The sequence below is a fragment of the Leptinotarsa decemlineata genome, unplaced genomic scaffold, assembly GCF_025532065.1.
Source record: "Leptinotarsa decemlineata unplaced genomic scaffold, Ldec_3_MD MMD2_tig00000251_RagTag_RagTag, whole genome shotgun sequence".
NCBI classification, from domain to species: Eukaryota; Metazoa; Arthropoda; class Insecta; order Coleoptera; family Chrysomelidae; genus Leptinotarsa; species Leptinotarsa decemlineata.
The window spans coordinates 422,497-442,496 of record NW_027412547.1 but is presented as its reverse complement, the minus strand read 5'-3'; the positions used below and the strand labels follow the sequence as shown (position 1 = coordinate 442,496).

Sequence of the window (20,000 nt, the reverse complement as noted above, 5' to 3'; positions counted from 1 at the left end):
ACTTCAATGGAATTTCTTTTTCAATTGAATCCACAAAAGTTTCATCCGTTTTCATGAGTCTACTTTAAACTGTAGTATCTCAGTGATTAGAGGTGAACGCCATTTGAGTCAGTGAACACAAGTCGATGAATTCCGTCAGTATGAAAATCGTGTCCTCGGGATTTAATGAAGTGGACGAAGGTCATTTTTGCCTTGTCCTGATTGGCGAAGGTTTTACCGGTAAAAATTTATCGGAGGGCTTGAGAAGATGCTAGTTGCTTGGCGAGAGGTCTGGAAAGTATGTCGGGTCAGGCAACACTTCGACGCTTAATTCGTTTAATTTTTGGACGGTGATTGGTGAAACAAGCGGAAGGGCGTTGAGCAGGTTCGGACCTCTTCTGTTGACCGGCATATTTCATCGATCTCCTCACAAAAATACTCTGCTCTCAATTTTTCAATTTCAATATCAATGTATAATACTTCCTGTATGATGAAAAATGTACTGCACCTGTAATACAACATATGACCATTCAAAATTCAAGTGGCTTCAAACTTGCCGCGGAAACGGCAAATTTTACAATAACTTCAAAGCGGCTAGCTACAAAGTGTACTTAGGAACAATAAATGATTAGAAAGAGTATCTTATCAGACTCTTAGAAGACTGACAGCAAAATATATCAGTATATCAATCAGTCAAAGACGCAAAGTCGCAAAAAAGGTGAGACGTGATATGGCCAAAACAACGTTTGATCTGTTAGTGATCAATATTCTCGTGTTACTGATTCGGGCTGAGAATGGTGAGTGTTGTTGTTTTTTTTTTGATAATTTTCTATATGTTGTGATGACTCGATATTGAACCACATATTTTCATTATTACACTTATTTTGAATACAATTTTATTATAAAAGTTTGTAATGTCAGTTGGATATTTGAATATCACTAGTTAATAATATATAATGATAGTATTTGTTCGATACAGGTAATAAGTATTTAGGTGTTTTTATTCATAAAATAATTGGTGACGTCATCATTCCTAGAAAACCCTACTATGAATAACTGTGTTTTGTTTCATTTTCAAAACAGTAATTTTCCAAGTATTTATTTTCAAAAATCGAAGTTGAGTTGATTTTGCTGAGTTCATATGGTGTCGGGACTGCAAATAGTCTTGACGCTCCCTAAGTACAGAACTACCCAGAACATAAAGATAATGACCACAACAATCGACGTCCTTGATACACAAATTATTGTGACAAAATGTTAGATAATGTATTTACGTAGGTGTCAACTACTGAAATTTCATTTTTCTCAACAAATTTAGTTGTTATGACTCAAAATCTTTGGGGTGGAATTGAAACATCGAACGTCAAAGAAACCGACCTTACGGTCACCTGTCAGTTATTTGTTTACCACCAAAAGTATCTGTAGACAGCAATTGACCTGCATGAACACTCGGTAGCACATTAATATCAAATGAATCAACAAAAATATACTTTGTTGTCCGAAGTCAAAGTAAAAATACAAACATAAAGTACATTTTATAAAAAAGATTTGCTGGAAATGCCAAAAAAAAAAATCGAAAATGCAACATATACACTTAGTCATTAAACACATAAACATATGTAGGTTTGTGGATAAACCGCTAAATAAAAAGTATATTGAGACAACAGTAATAAGTGGATATAAATAATTCACTTCAAAGTGGACAGAAATATTGAATCTACATTAAAATAATCTTAAATATCATAGAACGCCTTGTCTAGGAGATATATTAATAGTGTTTCAGAATATATCTAGTGATTTGATCTTAGATTGAATGCTTATACATTAATTAAATTAGTTATTGTTATTGTGCCGCGTGAAAATAAGAACTAACTCATATTTGACTCTATTTTTGTGCACTAGTCACATACATTAAAGGATGAAGAGAAATGGTAATGAAAGAGTAAGCATATTACGATGAGCTGTAATTAACAACGAAGATTAATTAGGTATATTGATATGATTGAAAAAAATCTACGATTTTAATTGTAGCTATATTTCACGTTACTCCAAAGTAAGTTTCGTTAGATTTCAGATCCTGTGACGAGATATTGTGATATCATTTTGAAAATCAAGTTGTGTTAGCAAATACAATCGTCAGCGGCTTATCGAAGTTATTCTAAAACTCTTAGATACATTATCTCGAAAAAAACCATTAGGCGATAAGGAAATAATATTTCTATGATGTTTTTCTATTCATACGTCTGATTGTGATCTAAAAACAAAGGCGATGGAGGTGGAGATTGAAATAATAATTTTTTTCATTATCTTCTCACCATCTTCAGGTTAGAATGCGAGGCGAGTTTCTACATGGTTTCCCCATGATATATGAGAGATCTTTTTTATTTGAGAGTTAATAATTTTTTATTTTAATACTGAACATATTTTCATGTCACTCATTGTCGACATCTTCAGTTTCTATATGAATAGATTTACACTGCAATAATAAGACCTATGTTAACGCCTGAGCCATTGCATGGGGAACGAAAGTTCTACAAGCAACGGCCATCTAAAAATTATATCAAATTCAGCGATTGGCTTGTTTAAACATCACACCTTCCTGGAAAGGACAGGATGGACGATGACCTAGGAGGACAATTCCTCGGGAGGATGTACAATGGGTCACATGTGGCTTAAGTGCTGTAGGCCTATACCCACCCTCCCTAATCTACAGATACAAATACAGAACGTCGAGTGGGCTTATTTCTGTATGCAAATCGACAACTTCATCATTTACATCATTGGTTGACTCTGCGTTCAAGCATAACCGGCCACGGTAATGTCTACAACTTTCGAATATCTTATTCAATTTTTTTGTATCCACATTTGTCACCACAACCTTCTGTACAATTACAAAAGATTGTGTCCAGTAGATCATCGGGTTCAGGTGGTAATAGATTTGTTATTGGCTGCAGTATCTTTTTTTAACTCCCTAGCCAGGTTTTTTATAATGGCCTCTATTGAATAGATCGCAAGATATTCGTGACCTTGTCCTTTATAACTTTTATAGCCGGCACGATGTCAATGTCGATTTTTCACATCTGTGTTGTAGATATTGCTTTGTTGAATACATATTTATTTTTGGGTCCATTTATCTTCCAGTCGAGGAAATACCCTCTCTGCGCTACCTCAATCTTGAAGTCGATCCATGCGAAGATTTCTACGAGTATACTTGCGGGAACTTCAAATCGGAACATCCTCTTCCTGATGGAGCTCTAACTGTAGACCAGTATACCATCCTAGAAGAGAAACTCAAAAAACTATCCAACAGTAAGTAGTTGCGTGAGGAGGGGCGGTTTGTTAAGGTATTTATTCATGTTTGGAGGTCCCCGTTGGAAGTCTTATATTTAAGAAATGGAACAAAATGATTCACGAATAGTCACGACTCCTGTAAATGTACCTCCATTATTTATAATTTTGATTTAACGCTGAAAATAATGCTTCGCGCGCCTGTTCCACCACAGAAGTATGCGGCTGAAAGTAGCGTTTCACCGACAACATTGAATGTTCATTAAAACATTTGAAATTGATATTTTCCTTTCCAATGTAGAAATCCTGTCTTCCCCGCAGAGAGATGAGGATCCCCAAGCTTTGAAGAAGGCGAAGATGGCCTACCAGTCTTGTGTGGATCTCCCTTACATCGATTTGAAGGTGGAACCAGAACTATCGGTAGTACAACAACAACATGGTTTTCCGTTGGTCCAAACTCTTTTACATGAGGGGTCTACAGAGTTCGGATGGAATGATATCGCAGATGCAGTTAGCGAGTACGGGATTCCTCTGATATTCAATATACAGGTTACTTCCAATTATGAGGATCCTTCACAAAATTTGATCTATGTGAGTGAGACAGATATTTTTACGTGAACTTTTGTTGAAATGCAATGAAACCTCTTATTATTTTTTTATGTCTTGAGAAAAAGGCTTGCCAACAGTTCAAAAATTGATCGAATGGTGGTAAAAAAGGTGTTGGCTTCCTACTTCTCCATCTTTATACAAAAAATCTCTCATAAAAAATGCCACTCTGTCAATTAAATCATAATAATATACTATTAATAGCGTTTATTCACATTTGTTTTTTCTCTTACTGTTGCGCATGGGTTTCAATTTGAATTTGATGGTGTATCAAAACGTCCTTGGAAAGTCTTGTAGCCGTTATATTTTCGTGGCAAGTAGATTCACTGTTGTACGGTTCGTGGTTGTCACTTCGTCAGTTATGCGGAAACATATTCCTCTCTCCACCTCGGTAACTCTTAGTCGAAGCTTACAGCGTCATGACACATTTACAGTTTTGTTGTGGAAGATGGCGCCACAACATCCTTCCCACATATAAAATAAAAACTATTAAAACTATTTTGCATAGGTTTTTATAACAACCTTATCGATGGAAAAGAAATTTGCCCCTTTTTCATTGACTAAAGCATTGTGAAGAGCATTGTTACATTCCGGTTACATTCTAAAGTTGAGCCTTATGGCTATGGCTTATGGCCTTATGGCTTCTAAGTATATTTTCCATCTGCTAGTCTACGCGAGTTTCGATAACTGTTATAGATGATAAAAATACAACACAGTGTTTCACATTTTCTTCGCCAGCCTTTTCCATTTTCAATAATGAAACCGTGAGATTCGCCGTTTTGCTCATCTGGCGCCCAACGTGGGGCTGGTTCTAAAATATGTTTTAATTTTTCTTCCGTTTGTCGAATTTATACGTTAAATGACGAGTATACTTTTTTCCAGATTAGTTCTACCGACATGACTCTTCCTTCGCAAATAAGATCCGATGTATTCGGTTCCTACGAAGATGTCATAGAGCGAGGTTTTCTAGATTCAGCCAAATCAGAGACGTTCAAACTGCGATCGTTGAAAAGTTCGCCGCCTTTGAAACCCTTCGATATTTACTTGAGGAAAATGGCCGAAAAACTCCGTAAAGCTACCCAGAGCTTCATCGATCAAGAAACCATGTTGAGAAACATTGAAGTGATGTCGAATTTTATGAGAGGGGTTTTTCTTGGAGGGGTAAGTAGAGTATCAGATGTGGGTTATTGGAACATTCAGGAATATTTCAGTATTGACAACTTGAATGGTGAAATACTCCCCAGGAATTGGGGAAAATATTATTATTCAATTTCTAATTGTTGGTAATTTTGGCAAATAATTTTTTTCTATTCTGAAAGCATCGGTAATCATTCTCTCGCATAGTTTGCTTTAACTGTTAATTTTCTCATACCCAAAATTATATTTTTTGATTAGTAGAACGAAATTTTTTTTAGTTTATACCTGAAAATACAGAGATTAAGTTGATAAGCAATGGAACATATTCAACACTTGGAAGACTCAACGAGTGGACCAAAGAACATTTCGGAGACTCAGTGAAGGTAACAATAATTACTGTCATCTTTGTTAGATACTTTTCAATAATGTTTTTTCACGAAACAGTAAATAATGCTACTCTGATATATAATATAATAGATATATATTAGTGGAACAAATCTCTGAATATATATCCGCAGCCATCTTCGGGTGATAACTGGACTTATTCCTTCGAGATATGACTATTTTTAGGTCATTCGGCTTCGTTCACCTATTCCCTCTTCCCATTCTCCGCTTCATTGATTTTTAGCGGGAGCTGACCGTTTGGCGGGAGTTGGTCGTCGTGTTCCGCTTGATTAGTGGTTTCCATATGTTGCGTATCTCTACGCTAACTTGGCTAAATGCGTTGTTATACAAAATATATGCGGCTCCTTTGATATTTCTCCTAAACCAGTGTTCCTCATTGTGGATTGCTAATGAGTTCAAACATGCTCTGCTATTCCAGATTTGCTGATTCCTCCTCGCTGTGTGTGTTTCTTGTGCTCAGCAATGCGAACTTTCGATGGCCTCTCATTTTCACCGATGTATGATTCTCCGCAATCGCAGGATATCCGGTAAATGCAATTCTTTGAATCGCAGTCCGCGTTTGGTGGCCTGGTTTTCGTGAGGCTGCTACAGATAGTGTTACCGGATCTGAAGCAGGTTCTGATATTATACTTGGACCCAATCCTTCTTATCCTTTCCGACATTTCTCTGATGTAGAGAAGTACAAGTACTGGTTGTGGCAGCTTCTCTTCCTTGTGGAGCTCTTGCTGTCTTCTATTTCTGTCTTTCCATTTTTGATGCTGCCTAGTTCCTTTTCGAGACTTTCCTTTGTATTGCAGAGCCCGAAAGTACGGTCTAGTAAAGTCTTGATGATTCCTCTCTTAGTCGATTGATGGTGGTTGGATTCCTGGTTCAGATACTGTCCCATGTGAGTGGGTTTGCCATATACAGATGTTTCCCATTTAGTGTCGGTCCTCTTCACCAGAATGGAAACTCGTTGTTGACTTCCTTCCTTCTGTGTGAAAGTAGTGAAAGGACTTACGTTGTTGATATGCTTCAGGAAAGTGTCTAGTTCTGCATTCTCATGGTTCCATATTCCCAACCACCATCAAACAAACAATAATTTTTGTTTTGTCCTTCTGTTTTTCAGAGTTTCCCTTTTCCCAAAAATTAAAAGATTCATTTCTTGATTTGTTTGGTTTTCCCCCTTTTACAATCTGAACTTTTACTACTCGGAGATCAACGGAAGGACCCTATCAGTCAGTAACTAGTTATATAACTTGTTAGAAATGACAAGACACGAATTTTACTTGTGATGCACTAACTGGAATCTTTTTTCCAAAAGTTTCTGAGGGCCAATGGTCTCAATGGGGAAGTTATAGAAGATTACATAAAAATTACAAAAATCTCCACGGAACAGAATTGCTTCCAGTTCAACAACTGTTTCTACAGATATCATAAACGCCCGGCAATGGGTAGCCCACTGTCCCCCCAATAGCTAATTTGTTCATGAACAGATTTGAAATGGAAGCAAAAGGGGAATTTAATTACTTTCCACGGCCTCGGAGCGATATTTATTAGAGGAGCTGAGGAATTCGTATGCTAACAAACAGATGTCGCTACTAGTATTGAATCCATATCAGTCGAATCCTACCTTCAAAAGACACGTGTACAAATTTCACAGCTGTCAGACTATTAGTTTGTGAGATAGAATATTTTGAGTGAAGCGTCCAACCGAATATAATAATTTCAGGACAGACAATTCCGCTTCCTGCTTCGATAAGTTAGTTGGGGGTTAAAATGGACACAATATGTCTTGGCACACTCATGTCGCTGGAATTGCAAAGGCTGCTTCTCAAAAACTTGGAACACTGTTTCGAACAGAAAACTACAGACCTCAGCAACTGGATTCCATCCAGAAAAAAGCCATCCGCCTAATTGGAGACGCTAACATCACTTGCAACCTTTATATAACATCGAAGCAAGGTTGGAGATTTGTCTGTCTTCTATATATACTTTCACGGAAAGTGTTTATTGTCCTTCCGTATGAACTAAGATACACTAACGAAATTTATCGTATTTTCAAAAAGTTGAACACAATATTAGCCTTCAAAACTTCTCACTCACTTCTACAAATAGAGTAGAAAGATTATTAAAAAAACACGAATTAGAGAAAAACTTCGTAAACCATCAGCATTTCAAAAAGACATGGATTAAAAGTTTATTATCCTTCCGTATGAACCAACATACACTAACGTATTGGATCGTATTGTTGAAAAATTGAACCTTCAAAACTTGTGGCTTACTTCGACAAATATTAGTTAACCACAAAGACAAGATATCGGAAAATGAAAAGTCGGGAGGATATGAAATAAGCTGAGAGGACTGTGACAAAAAATATATCGGTCAAACTAAGCGAGCTATCGAAACTTGTTTCAAAGAATACCCATCACATTTATGATTTTGGATGCCAGAAAAATCCAGTATCTTATTTATTTATTAGTTTTATTTATTTACGCCTATCGTGGTATTAGCCAGGGAAGTAGTAGTTTTCTGATGGGTGTCCGTAAATCAACCTACAGCGTAGAGAGTTGAGACTGAATTGAACGAATTGTTCCTTTAGATGATTCAATTGATTCCTGTTTAATTTTCAGATCGACTGGGTAGAATATATGAGGAGGGTTTTTTCCAAATCTGGACAAAAAATCGGCGAAGACACCCAAGTGATGACTCCAACGAACTTAGGCAGATTACTCTTCGGAATTTTGAACTGGGTCAACATGAATAACCCTGAAACTGTCAAAAGCTTCGTTATGATGCGGATATACCTCTTCATGGCCGCAGACGGGGATGCTGAATCCAGAGCCATTTTAGAAGAATATCTGACAACCCAAAAAGTCAGAATACTACCAAGGTATCAATTCTGGAACTGACATTGTATGCTTTCCTTAAGAGTTAAGCACTGTCATTCGAATTTCAACAGCAGAACTTGCCAGTAATGGCAACTTATTAATTTGCTATTTTGGTTGTTTGAATTTATAACGTTTTGCCTAAGTGACAAAAATTACAGAATTTTCACACGATTTTGTTCCAGACTAAGTTCATTACAAGGTTCGACTGGTACACCAAACTGTTCTACAATATATTTTAAATAATAACTGGTATAGTCTATAAATTCCCAATTGGAACGGCAATAAAAATAAGAGTACAGTCATAAACATTTCTTGCCTGTGGCCCCTAGTCGCTCAGATAGTTAGTAAATGTAGTTGAGGAATAAAGCCTTGGCTAGCTGGACTGGCTGAATACTAATTTTTTGTCCGTTTCACAATATTTCTTTATCAGTGCCGTGTGTTCGTGGGGTTAGTTGAGGTAGTGAGTGGTTTTGCAAACCGATTTTTGAAAACTTTTTCTAGAGATCAATTACCCTAACATGTTGTTTACATTCAGTGTATGACATACGTAAATACGGTTATGGACTTTAAGGTAATGAAACTTTATCTGGTGTATTTTTTATAGTGTTCGGACACATTGGTACCATGCAATATCTATAAAATGGCTTTTTTTTCCATAATTATTACGCGATATTTAAACTAAAACACCTTGTTAACTATCAAACTGACTCTCAATGTAAACAGTAAACTGATGGGACGTGCCCTATGACGTCACGCCTCAAGCGCGCGAGAAATAGGAGCGTTTGAACTTGTCAAATTAAACCAATATTTTTAAGATTTTTATGAAAAAATAATTACTACTCTTACAGATATGTTTTTTTTTCTATATCAAAATGAAGTGAATATTGAATAAAAAAAAATTAAAAAATTGTCTGTATATTCCCTATTGAATATATACGTGACTTTGTTTGTTTGTTAACTTAATATCCTGTGCCTTTTCATGCCTTTATACAATTAAGTTTTTTATGTTAACTTTTGTGATGTGAATAAGCCATACGCTAAATAAATGACTTTCCTTTTCGTCCAAAGGCATTTAGGGTTCACACCGGTGTTACGACACCGAAATAGAAATGTCACTGAACACTGTTCACCGTCATCTTGCGGAGTACTTCCAAAAGTCAAGGTTAATCAAAGAAACTTAAACTTTCACGGCCGACGCAGTGAACACGCTGTATTTTCAATGGCATTTTTATTACCTCTCGTCAGGACAGGACAAATTTAACCAAAACAGAAGTGCACACTGACACTCGACTGATTTCATCTACGATGCCCACTAAATCTCTCTTGAGACAGTGAAGTAGTAGCCGTCTCATTTGAAGAACAAGGCTTAAAGTAGGGAATTCAAAATCCGTCGTGGTATAAGCCAGGGAGGTGAATATTTTCCGACAGGTTTTTATCAGATTCCATTGTGAAGGAATATCGGCAGAGGTGCATGTTTGAAATTGGAATTCAACATATTCATTGTCTTGAAACTTCACACACTGAAAGTCTAAATCAGAATATTTTATTGATTCCAGATGGGAATATTGTACCAGGAAAATCATCGATTCCGTTGACACAGCTGGGATGAGTTTCGCTGTAGCTTATGAGTATCAACTCCGCCATTTTGACGTGAACGGGCTAGGAAAGGTTATTCATTTTAGAATCATATCAACTGAATTCTCAAGATAAAACTTTTCTGTTTCTAGGCTTTGGAAATGATTAGAGATCTGCAAAGTGTGTACCGGGAAAGTCTCCAAAATGCCATGTGGATGGACGACGAATGCAAAGCTAAAGCCGTTCAAAAATTTGACAATATGATAACCATTTTGGCCTATCCGGATTTGGTACCGGAACCAGAACTCCTTGACCAGTTTTACAAGAATCTGAGAATTTGCGGATGGGATAACTATGGAAATACTAAGAGGATCAAGGCATTCAGAAACGCCTATCGAATGTCCCAAGTTGGAAAGCGAGATCGGGCATTGTAAGGTTATGTTGTTACAAGTAGGATAAATAGATGAATGAAACTGTACGACTAGAGTGAAACGATCAACACCGCAAATTTAAGTGGTCGCCACTTTTACATAAGAACGTCATTTGTCAAGTGAATTGTTGAATATATGCAACACACCAATCAATTTCATTGGAAGGGAAACCAACTGATAACTATTACCAACTCCAAACCACAGAACAACCTCAAAAATTTCAAGTTCTGTGTTTTCAACATATAAACAATTGCAACAAACAGACAAATGTCATGAAATTATCCGAAATATCATTACTAATTTGACGTTTGTATCCCCTTTGCGTAATAATTTAGAATGATTCACAGTCGACTTTTAGTGGTATACTTTTTTAGATATGAGTAGAAAGCTTTGAACATCTCATCGTAATTTCTAACTAGGTTCAGACTAAAAATCATATGGACACGTCATTGAATTCACTTGTTCTCTGATATTGTAGACAAATATTTTTATTTGAAATGAAAGATTCAGCATAAAAGCAAGCACGGGCGTTGCAGAGTTCAAATAGTTATATGTTGAAGAAAAAAAAGAGATATAGGTACTGAAGTCGGATTTTTTGAATTTCCATTTGAACTATTCCAGAGGTGTCAAATCGGTTTATATATATGGACTATGTTGAACACTTCACTTGAGACTGCATTATACTTTTCATTTGAGACTGTATTTGTATAGTAAGTGTAACTATACTTGCATCAAAATTGTTACAATCTCATAAACTAATTACAAACTTCTGATTACACTAACTCCCTGGAAATTGAAAGCAAATACTACATTTTCATCAATATTTCTTTTTGTTTCAGCTGGGACAAATCTCCTTTCGAGGTTAACGCATATTACAACAGACCTAATAATAAAATTAGTAAGTGAACAATTATCTCAAAAGTTGAAAATGTGTTTATTAGATATCATCTTTTGATAGCATTCCCCGTAGCGATGTTGAATCCAGTATTCTTTGGATCTGGCAACAGGTAAGTTGATTAAAGGTGTGTAATGAACTTGTTCATAACTAACAAGGCGAAATTCTTTGAAATACATTTCAATACACGAAATGTACATAACTATGCGTGAGCTAAACTTTGCCATTATTTTTATATATATATTTTTTTTCACCGAAGTGTGCGCTGGTCAGGCCCTATCCCCCGAAGCCCCGATACATTCGGGAGGGCGCGCCAGCATTATCAACCAATGACCACTCCCCACACCGTGGGGTAAGTGATCATTGGATCCGAGATTCATGTGCCCTGAGCAAGCGCAGTGTGCCAAGAATGACAGCCTTCTGCATTTGTGCGGCTAAGATTTTTGCCTTAGTGCGGCAAGCCGGTATGATCTTAAGATTCGAGAGTAGAGAGGACATCATTCCACCAAGGACACCAATAATCAGAACAACCATCTTGACAGAGTGATCTGGATAGAGTCTGCGGAGTTCGAAGAGAAAATCTCGATATTTTATCCGTTTTTCCTCCTCTTTTCTGACGATATTTGTCTCACCAGGAGCTGAAAACTCCACGACAAATAACCTTTTGCTCTGGTGGTCGAGAAGAACTACATCAGGCTTATTAGCTTGTATGAGCCTGAGGGTGGGGAACGAATAGTTTTCCCACAACGGATTCAATATCCCCCGGAGCGTAGGGCAACACGGTGTCTCGTCAATACCGTAAGAGTACCGTAGATGGTAGTATAGCACTCTTAGGGCCGCGTTATGTCGATGGATATAGGCCGAGACCGCATATGCTGGACATGCTGATAGCAAGTGCATTAGAGTCTCGGGCGCCTCGCGGCAGGCCCTGCACCTTGTGTCAGGAACCTTTATACCCATCACGTGACTGCGGTAGACTAAGGTGTTGAATGAACCCCTCAGTTTCCGACCTTAACCCACTCGACCTGAGGAAAACGAAAGTCAGGCACTGATAACCCAAGGTCTTCAATGTTATTGAAGAAGACCACATGCATTGGCTTATCCTTGTGTTGCCGCAGAAGTGAGGTGATCACTGCGGCTTTTATATGGGCCTTTCGCTGAACGGCTTCTAACTCGGTGTCAAGAGTGTTGATGACCTCGGCCAGCGTCGAAAACTAAACCGAGTTCATCAGCTGCTCGGGCAGCTGCCCTAAAGAGAAATGCTTCAGTTTCTGCTCTCTCATGGTCGCAGACCATGTAGAGAAGGGAATCCGAACTCCTGACGACTTTACAGGCTACATCCAGTACCATTCTGGTATGTAGTTTCAAGAAGAGGAAAATTATGGCTGTACGAAGAGACACACTTCAGGGTTTTGATGTTCTAGTCTTGCCAAACCTTCGAGAAGGTATGCACCTCATTGACCAATGTTTCATCCAATTAAAAAATATGTTTACCCAGTGTTCTAGGTTTTTTATTTCTCTTAAATAGTTTCATCTTCATTCTACAATCTCCGATTCTTTGTCAACATGATCTTTCTATCTTGTTTTCTAAAAGTGAAAATCAGCTCCTGTTATATCTTCCATAATTTAGTTCTTCTGATATCAGGAGAAAATTGTCTTCACGAATAACTGACAAAACACTATTTAACGTGAGTATTTTGTTTTTTTTTGTAAAAAGAGTAGACTCCTAATAGAATTCTTGACTTCTCCGTCGATAACCTAACACGTTCTGCCAGTGGATACTTTCGGCTCCAAAAATCTGTTTTTTTCCTTAAGAATTCTAAAATTTGTCGATCTATTGAATTCTATCTTCCACGTTGTATAGCTTTTTATTCAACGCGCTCTTGAAGAAAACTGAAGAATATCACTAAGACTAAGATCAAGACTAACTCCTCTACCACATCCTTTAAATTCCCAACAGAAAATAATGTAATATTTTCTTCCTATGGAAAAAGCCAAGTCGGTCTTATTGATGGGTGCAGCTTCTCTGTTGACGATACAATTCAAAGACATATCTATTTATATCGCCTTCAAAAACAATTTTTTTTCAATCCCTTTCAACTTAATACTTATTTGTTGAAGAATGTCTTGGTTACTACTAGACATATTTTCACATTTGCTGTAGTTGATTCGTTATTTTGTTTGTTATGAATGAAATTTTTCAAGAATAAATTTTGTGTATTCATTTATTGAATGATTTAAATGCAGTATGCATATGACACTAATATACATATATAGATATACTGCTGTAGTTTCTCTCAGTTCCGAACAGACTATAGTCGCCTGAAACATTACCGTTTGTAGGTTTTGTGACAACTTTTAGGATGTCAAAATACAAGCTTATAACTAAGTATCTCAAATTCTTAGATAATTACCTAATTTTGACTAAGATGACTGAACCATCTGTCATTTTAAGGGTTTGTAGGTTTTGTGACAACTTTTAGGATGTCAAAATACAAGCTTATAACTGAGTATCTCAAATTCCCTGATAATTACCTGATTTTAACTAAGATGACTGAACCATCTGTCATTTTAAGGGTTTGTAGGTTTTGTGATAACTTTTAGGATGTCAAAATACAAGCTTATAACTGAGTATCTCAAATTCTCAGATAATTACCTAATTTTTGACTAAGATGACTGAACGATCTGTCATTTTAAGGGTTTGTAGGTTTTGTGACAACTTTTAGGATGTCAAAATACAAGCTTATAACTGAGTATCTCAAATTCCCAGATAATTACCTGATTTTGACTAAGATGACTGAACCATCAGTCATTTTAAGGGTTTGTAGGTTTTGTGACAACTTTTAGGATGTCAAAATACAAGCTTATAACTGAGTATCTCAAATTCCCAGATAATTACCTAATTTTGACTAAGATGACTGAACCATCTGTCATTTTAAGGGTTTTTCAGTTCATAAATGAATGATAATGAAACATACGGAAGTGATTATATTTCTTCATCAATTTTCGATGACGTTAACCTTTGTGGGTCATTTCGAGATATTCTTAAAATACTTAAAATCCAATTTGACAAATTCACCAGGATCTGAATTGAACATGACCTGGATATACATAGGATATGCCTGTGTTGCCTGTGTAATGAATGTTAAAAAAACTATTTTTCGTTAACCAGCTGTGTCGCTCCCTTACGAATGACAACCCTGAAAAGTCGAGACTTGTGCGAGCAAAGGATTAACGAGGTCGTGTCCATCAACGTCCGATTCCTAGCACAGAATTTCTGGCACGTCCCCAGAGTTCATATAATATTTGTTAATTTCACCAGGGTTTTCAATTTTTTTCAGTATCCTAGATTATGGAAGAATAGGAAGCATCATAGGACATGAAATTACACACGGATTCGATGCGGAGGGGCGAAAATATGATGCTAACGGAACTTTAACCTCTTGGTGGACAGCAGAAACCAAGGCGGCATTCGATGAGAGAACGAAGTGTTTTGTTGATCAATATAACAAGTACTACGTACCAGAAATAGACGCATATGTGAGTATAGTATTCGTTTGATAATGCTTTATTGGTTAACAGGGCGTGATTAGATTTTATTGGCCGCTAAGAAGGCCAGATTTTGATCCACTCCACGTAGATCCGACAGGCTCTTATTTCTTACTATTATTATCATTTTTATTTCTATATCATTTTTATTATGATCATTCTTATTAAAATAGGTCAATGGGACCAAAACTCTGAATGAAAACTTGGCTGACAATGGAGGAGTTAGACAATCCTATTACTCCATGAAAAAAATGCTGGAAAGGACTGGAACAAACGGAAATACGGCCGGATTAACACCAGAACAACTTTTCTTCATAGGGTTCGGAACTGTAAGTACGTGAAACGGTCTCTACTGAAACTCTCCAATAATATGTAGCAATCATTTTCACTACATGTAAATCAGAAACATTCCTCTCAACTATATTCAAGAAATCAGAAAAACGCTTTTACCATCAACCGATTGAGAATTACCCATATTGTAGGTGATTTCAGAGGGAAATATTATTTTATAAAGCACTAGAACGGTATGGTGTAGCACGCATTCGTGTGGTGTAGGTAAGTTGAGCTGAAAAATTAGTAGGCTAACCTAGAAAAACATTTTTGGCGCTAAATTTCTTCTCAGCGAGCACTTCCTTGGGGTCTGGAAAGAGTCGCTGGAGAATATAGTGGATACGAAACAATTTGAAGCCCAATTCATGCAATTTTGCCATCGTTCTCATTGATTTGTGACACGGCACACTGTCTTTATTTCCTTCAAATAGGGCCATTTTTCCGGCTATGTAATAACGGGTGATTTTCAAGAGGTATAGGATTTGATTTTCAAAACAACACAAAAAGTTGTCCGCGGCTCCGCTTCGGATGGCCCATGCGTAAGGTTCGATTTTGGCACACTCTCTCTAACATATCGACCGGTATTTTGCATATAAATGCTTCAATATTGCTGGTTTATCCCTGTAGACATGAGCCTTAACATGACCACACAAGAAATAATCCAAAGGCGTCAAATCACACGATCTAGGCGGCCAATTGACCGGCCCCAAATGTGAGATAAACTATTCACCGAAGGTGGCACTTAATTGGGCAATTGTTTCGCGTGCCGTGTGGCATGTGGCACGTCTTGTTGAAACCACATGTCAGGGATTTTCAATTCTTCCATTTTGGGCAACAAAAACTCGTCAATCATCACAAGTGCGGCCCGATGATACCACTGACCCATAATCCACACCAAACAGTGACTTTTTCGGGATGCATCAGTAGCTCTTGCAATGCTTAGGGCTGGTGTTCACTCCAGTTGCGGCAATTTTGCTTGTTAACGTATCCATTCATCCAGAAATGAGCCTCGTCGCTGAACACAATTTTTCGATAAAAATGTGAATCTTCCTCCAACTTTGCCAGCGCCCATTCACCAAATGTTAGACGTTGTGGGAGGTCGCGTGGCTTCAATTCTTGCACCAGCTCTATCTTATAAGGTTTTACACCCAAATCCTTTCGCAAAAGTTTACACGTAGTGTAGTAACAGAGGCCCAATTGCTGTGAACGGTGGCGAATCGACATTTCACGGTCATCACGAACACTGGCGGATACAGTCGCAATATTTTCTTCGGTCCTCACTCTACGTATGCGTGTTGGTGGTTCAATGTCCAATAATGTAAACTGTACACTACCGGTAGTTGTGAATTTGGATACAAGTTCCCTCAAATATTTTCTACAGATAGGACGATTTGGAAAACGTTCTTCGAAAATCCTTTCAGTCTCGACGCGTCTCGACGCGTCGCACCGTAAAGAAAAATCGCTTCAATTTTTTCTTCCAATGGACGAGAATTGACCATTTTAGAGATTTATTTTATCAGTTTGGACTTCCATTGTCTAATATAATATATATATTGATTTGATAACCCTAAAAAAAAAATTTAAAAAATTTACCGAAAATAAAAATATTATTAAACAAAAAACTGATATTGTAAAGAAATAACATACAACAAACAACCAAACAAATAAAAATTGAAATATTAATAAAAGCTGAAAAAATTGAAAAATTAAAAATATTATTAACAAGAAATGAAAAAATAATAAAAATTAAAAGATTTCCAACCAAGTTATGTCACCACTGATGAAATACACCAGGAACCATTGTCAACCACCTTCAAACAAATTTTAGAGATTGTTGACGTGGTACCTTTAGTAAAACCGAAAACTAAATGAGAATATTCTAACCTAACAATGATGTTCATTGTTATACTGACATTTTTGTTGTTTTCATAAACAAAAAATAAGTTAACGAGCCCTATCGGGTTGTTGGAATTGCCATATGGCAGATAAAAAGGAATATTTCTAGAAATATCGATATTTATGTGTTTATCTTCAGGACATTATTAAATGTTCCGTCATTTTGTAATAGGTGAAGATATTGACTTCATATTCTAGGGTTGTGAATTATTCGTCAGGAGCTTCAAAACTCCCCTTTCTATTTAACTTTTCTCCCAACACCAAAGAAATGCACTGTATATTTGATTAGAGTAAACTCAGGAACTAATGTGGGGTTATCATTTCAAGTTATTTCGCTGTCCCAAAATAAGTTTTTTTCTGAATTTTCACTCGCCTTTGCTGCAGCAACCTATTTTATTTTAATTGCTTGTTTTCTGAAAAATATTTCTAAGAATGCACTTTGTCCACCTGCAGCTTCTGCCGTCCATTCCTTTTCTCCTCGATGTCTGGATGATTGATTGTGGAGACGTATTATCAAAAGCGCCCCCTATATCCAATAAAGCAGTTAAAACACTTCTGCTCTCTCTGTGATCCGCCATAAAGTCCTTTCCTTCGACACTCTTAATCTGTTGGCATATGGGTCTTGATGAAGTGGTCTCAGAGCTAGTGCTATGTTCTTAATAAGCTTGTCAAGTATTTTTTCTAATGTCTTCACAGTAAGGTGTTAAAAAAATAAATATTTCGAAGCAACATTTCGGATAATTAATCTCTCTCAACTACCTTCCCAGTATGGTCTGGTATACGTCTGTTGGAAAACAACTTCTTTCTCGGCTAATACCACGCTGAATATTGAATTCTACCCGACATATTATATTTATGGAAGATACCTCACACAATTTAGTCTCGCAGATCTTCATCCAGCAGCAGGTGTTACTTGAATATGATTTCTATTGTGATTGTTACTTTCATTTGTATTGCAGGCATGGTGCAGTAACCCTTCAGTTGAATACTTGGAGCAAATGAAGGCTGACGTACACGCCCAATCAAAATGGAGAGTGAATGGAGTTGTTTCTAACATGCAGGAGTTTTCTGAAGCGTTCAAATGTCCTGTAGGCAGCAAAATGAACCCGTCCAACAAGTGCAGACTTTGGTGAAGCTCAAAAGACTATTTAGAACGTTGTTATAGTCGAGGAAATTGGTAGCACCTCTAAAAAATGGCTGCTATTTTTAGTTTTAGATAATTATGATAATTATTCATGACATATAGATAATTATTCATGACATATAGATAATTATTCATGACAACATATTATCAGAATTAATTATGACTGATTTACTGTCAATTGTTTGTGATTATCCATTGTTATAAATACTTGGTTATGAGCTGTTTGCCAGATTGGAGCCACAATAAAAATATAATTTGAAGCATTCCATGTTTTTTTACAACAAAATAATTTTTTTTTTGTAAATATATTTATTCTGATTTCAGACTTATTAAAAGCCATCAGTTACATCAAGCCATAGAACTTATTATCGATGTTGGAGACAATCTTAAATTAGTTTCGAATTATTTTTTATTTTTTGTTGGTGTTCCCATTGAAGCCTGTTTTTTTTTAGTTTTTTTAACTATTATTTTTCTGTAATATTCAACAATTCGGAGAATTTTACGTTGCAATGTGCAGCTGCTTCTTTCAATATTCAATTCTTTCGGTTGATCCCTTCAACTTGAATATTACAGAAAAGTAAAATGTCTGATAAGTTAAAAAACGCAACGAATAGAGCTTAATTACTTTCCAGTGATTTCCAAGGTAAATGGCTATTTAATGTGTAGGAACAATGTAATTACATAAATTCGTTATCCTACAATCACTAAAATTGTCCCTACTAACAATTTCAAGGATTGAGAAAGGAAAATTTGAAAAAAATTACAAGAAAATAAATTAATAGACGAAAAACCAAATTACTTTTGAATAAACAATAAATCGAACGGGAATCTCATAGTACTCAGAATACACCGAAATTTTGAAAAATTTTAAAATTAATATTAAATAGGTAGGAACAAAAGTATTTTTTGTGACGTACTCGCTTTCCTGCATGTCCAAATTCACCCGTGGAGGCCTATTTTCGACATTAAATTAAAATAAATTACAGAGATTGAGTTTCGTAAGGTGGTACTTTTTTTTCGAAATTTCTCCCTCTTCAAGGATATTTATGTAAATATCTCAATCCATTATAGTTTTTGAAATTTTTACAAAGAACTTAAAGCTACATCTTGATTTGTTTTTAACTTTTGCAATTTTTTATGTGCTGAAAAACATTTCTAGCACATTGTTCCATAATTGCATTTAATAAATCGTTACGATGACATCTCGGTAGGTTATTAGTCCAACATTTGAACTAAACCAGACTTTTTTCATTTTCACTTTCACTAACAAATCCACGAAATTTTTAGGTTGACAATTAACACTTCAAGAATGTTGATAATGCATGGTTCCTGTTCCGTGTATCTTCTGTCAAGTATTTTGTGTCTAGACTTCATTGTAACGATAATGGGACAAATGCCATTAGGAAACAATTTGTAACTGGGCAACCTTTAGACATAACTGATGAGTCGAATGAGAAACGTTCATTTGGAAAGCCAAAGCTTATTGAATATTAACGAATTGGAGTGTTAAATTAAAAAAGAACTGGATATTACAAAACTAGCGTTTATTTTACCTTTGATTTCTTTTTTTTTTATACTGTCTCTCCAAACTTTCACGTTCACTATTTCTTCACGGTTCAAGAAACTTCTGAATATTGGATTAATATCACCTATACAACTAGAAAAATTGGAATCAGAATCGTTTGGGAGAATCTGCTTGAAATTTGTAATTGTATAGTACTAGTTTCGGTTTCAAAAACAGAAACAAGAAACTTGTTTCAGTGTCGAAAAGAAACTCAAACTGCTATTGGTGATATCAAAAATCATAGAGAAAGTCTTGAACCACCATATCCTCAAATATTTGGAAGGCTTCAACATCTTAAGCTTTCGTCAATATGGCTTTCAGTAAAAACAGT

At 36.2% G+C, this 20,000-nt stretch overlaps 1 protein-coding gene across 1 annotated transcript; it reads left to right on the top strand.

Moving 5' to 3' along the window:
• The first annotated feature begins 615 nt into the window (after positions 1 to 615).
• LOC111516007 (neprilysin-11) lies at positions 616 to 18,368 on the top strand. The gene is made up of 13 exons (XM_074173436.1): positions 616 to 776; positions 3,121 to 3,288; positions 3,569 to 3,858; positions 4,756 to 5,034; positions 5,289 to 5,393; positions 8,028 to 8,287; positions 9,842 to 9,953; positions 10,013 to 10,290; positions 11,131 to 11,189; positions 11,250 to 11,298; positions 14,528 to 14,726; positions 14,909 to 15,064; positions 17,921 to 18,368. Exons 1-13 carry the CDS (start codon positions 710 to 712, stop codon positions 18,092 to 18,094), a joined length of 2,196 nt encoding a protein of 731 aa, XP_074029537.1. The 5' UTR covers positions 616 to 709; the 3' UTR covers positions 18,095 to 18,368.
• Positions 18,369 to 20,000: the final 1,632 nt, after the last annotated feature.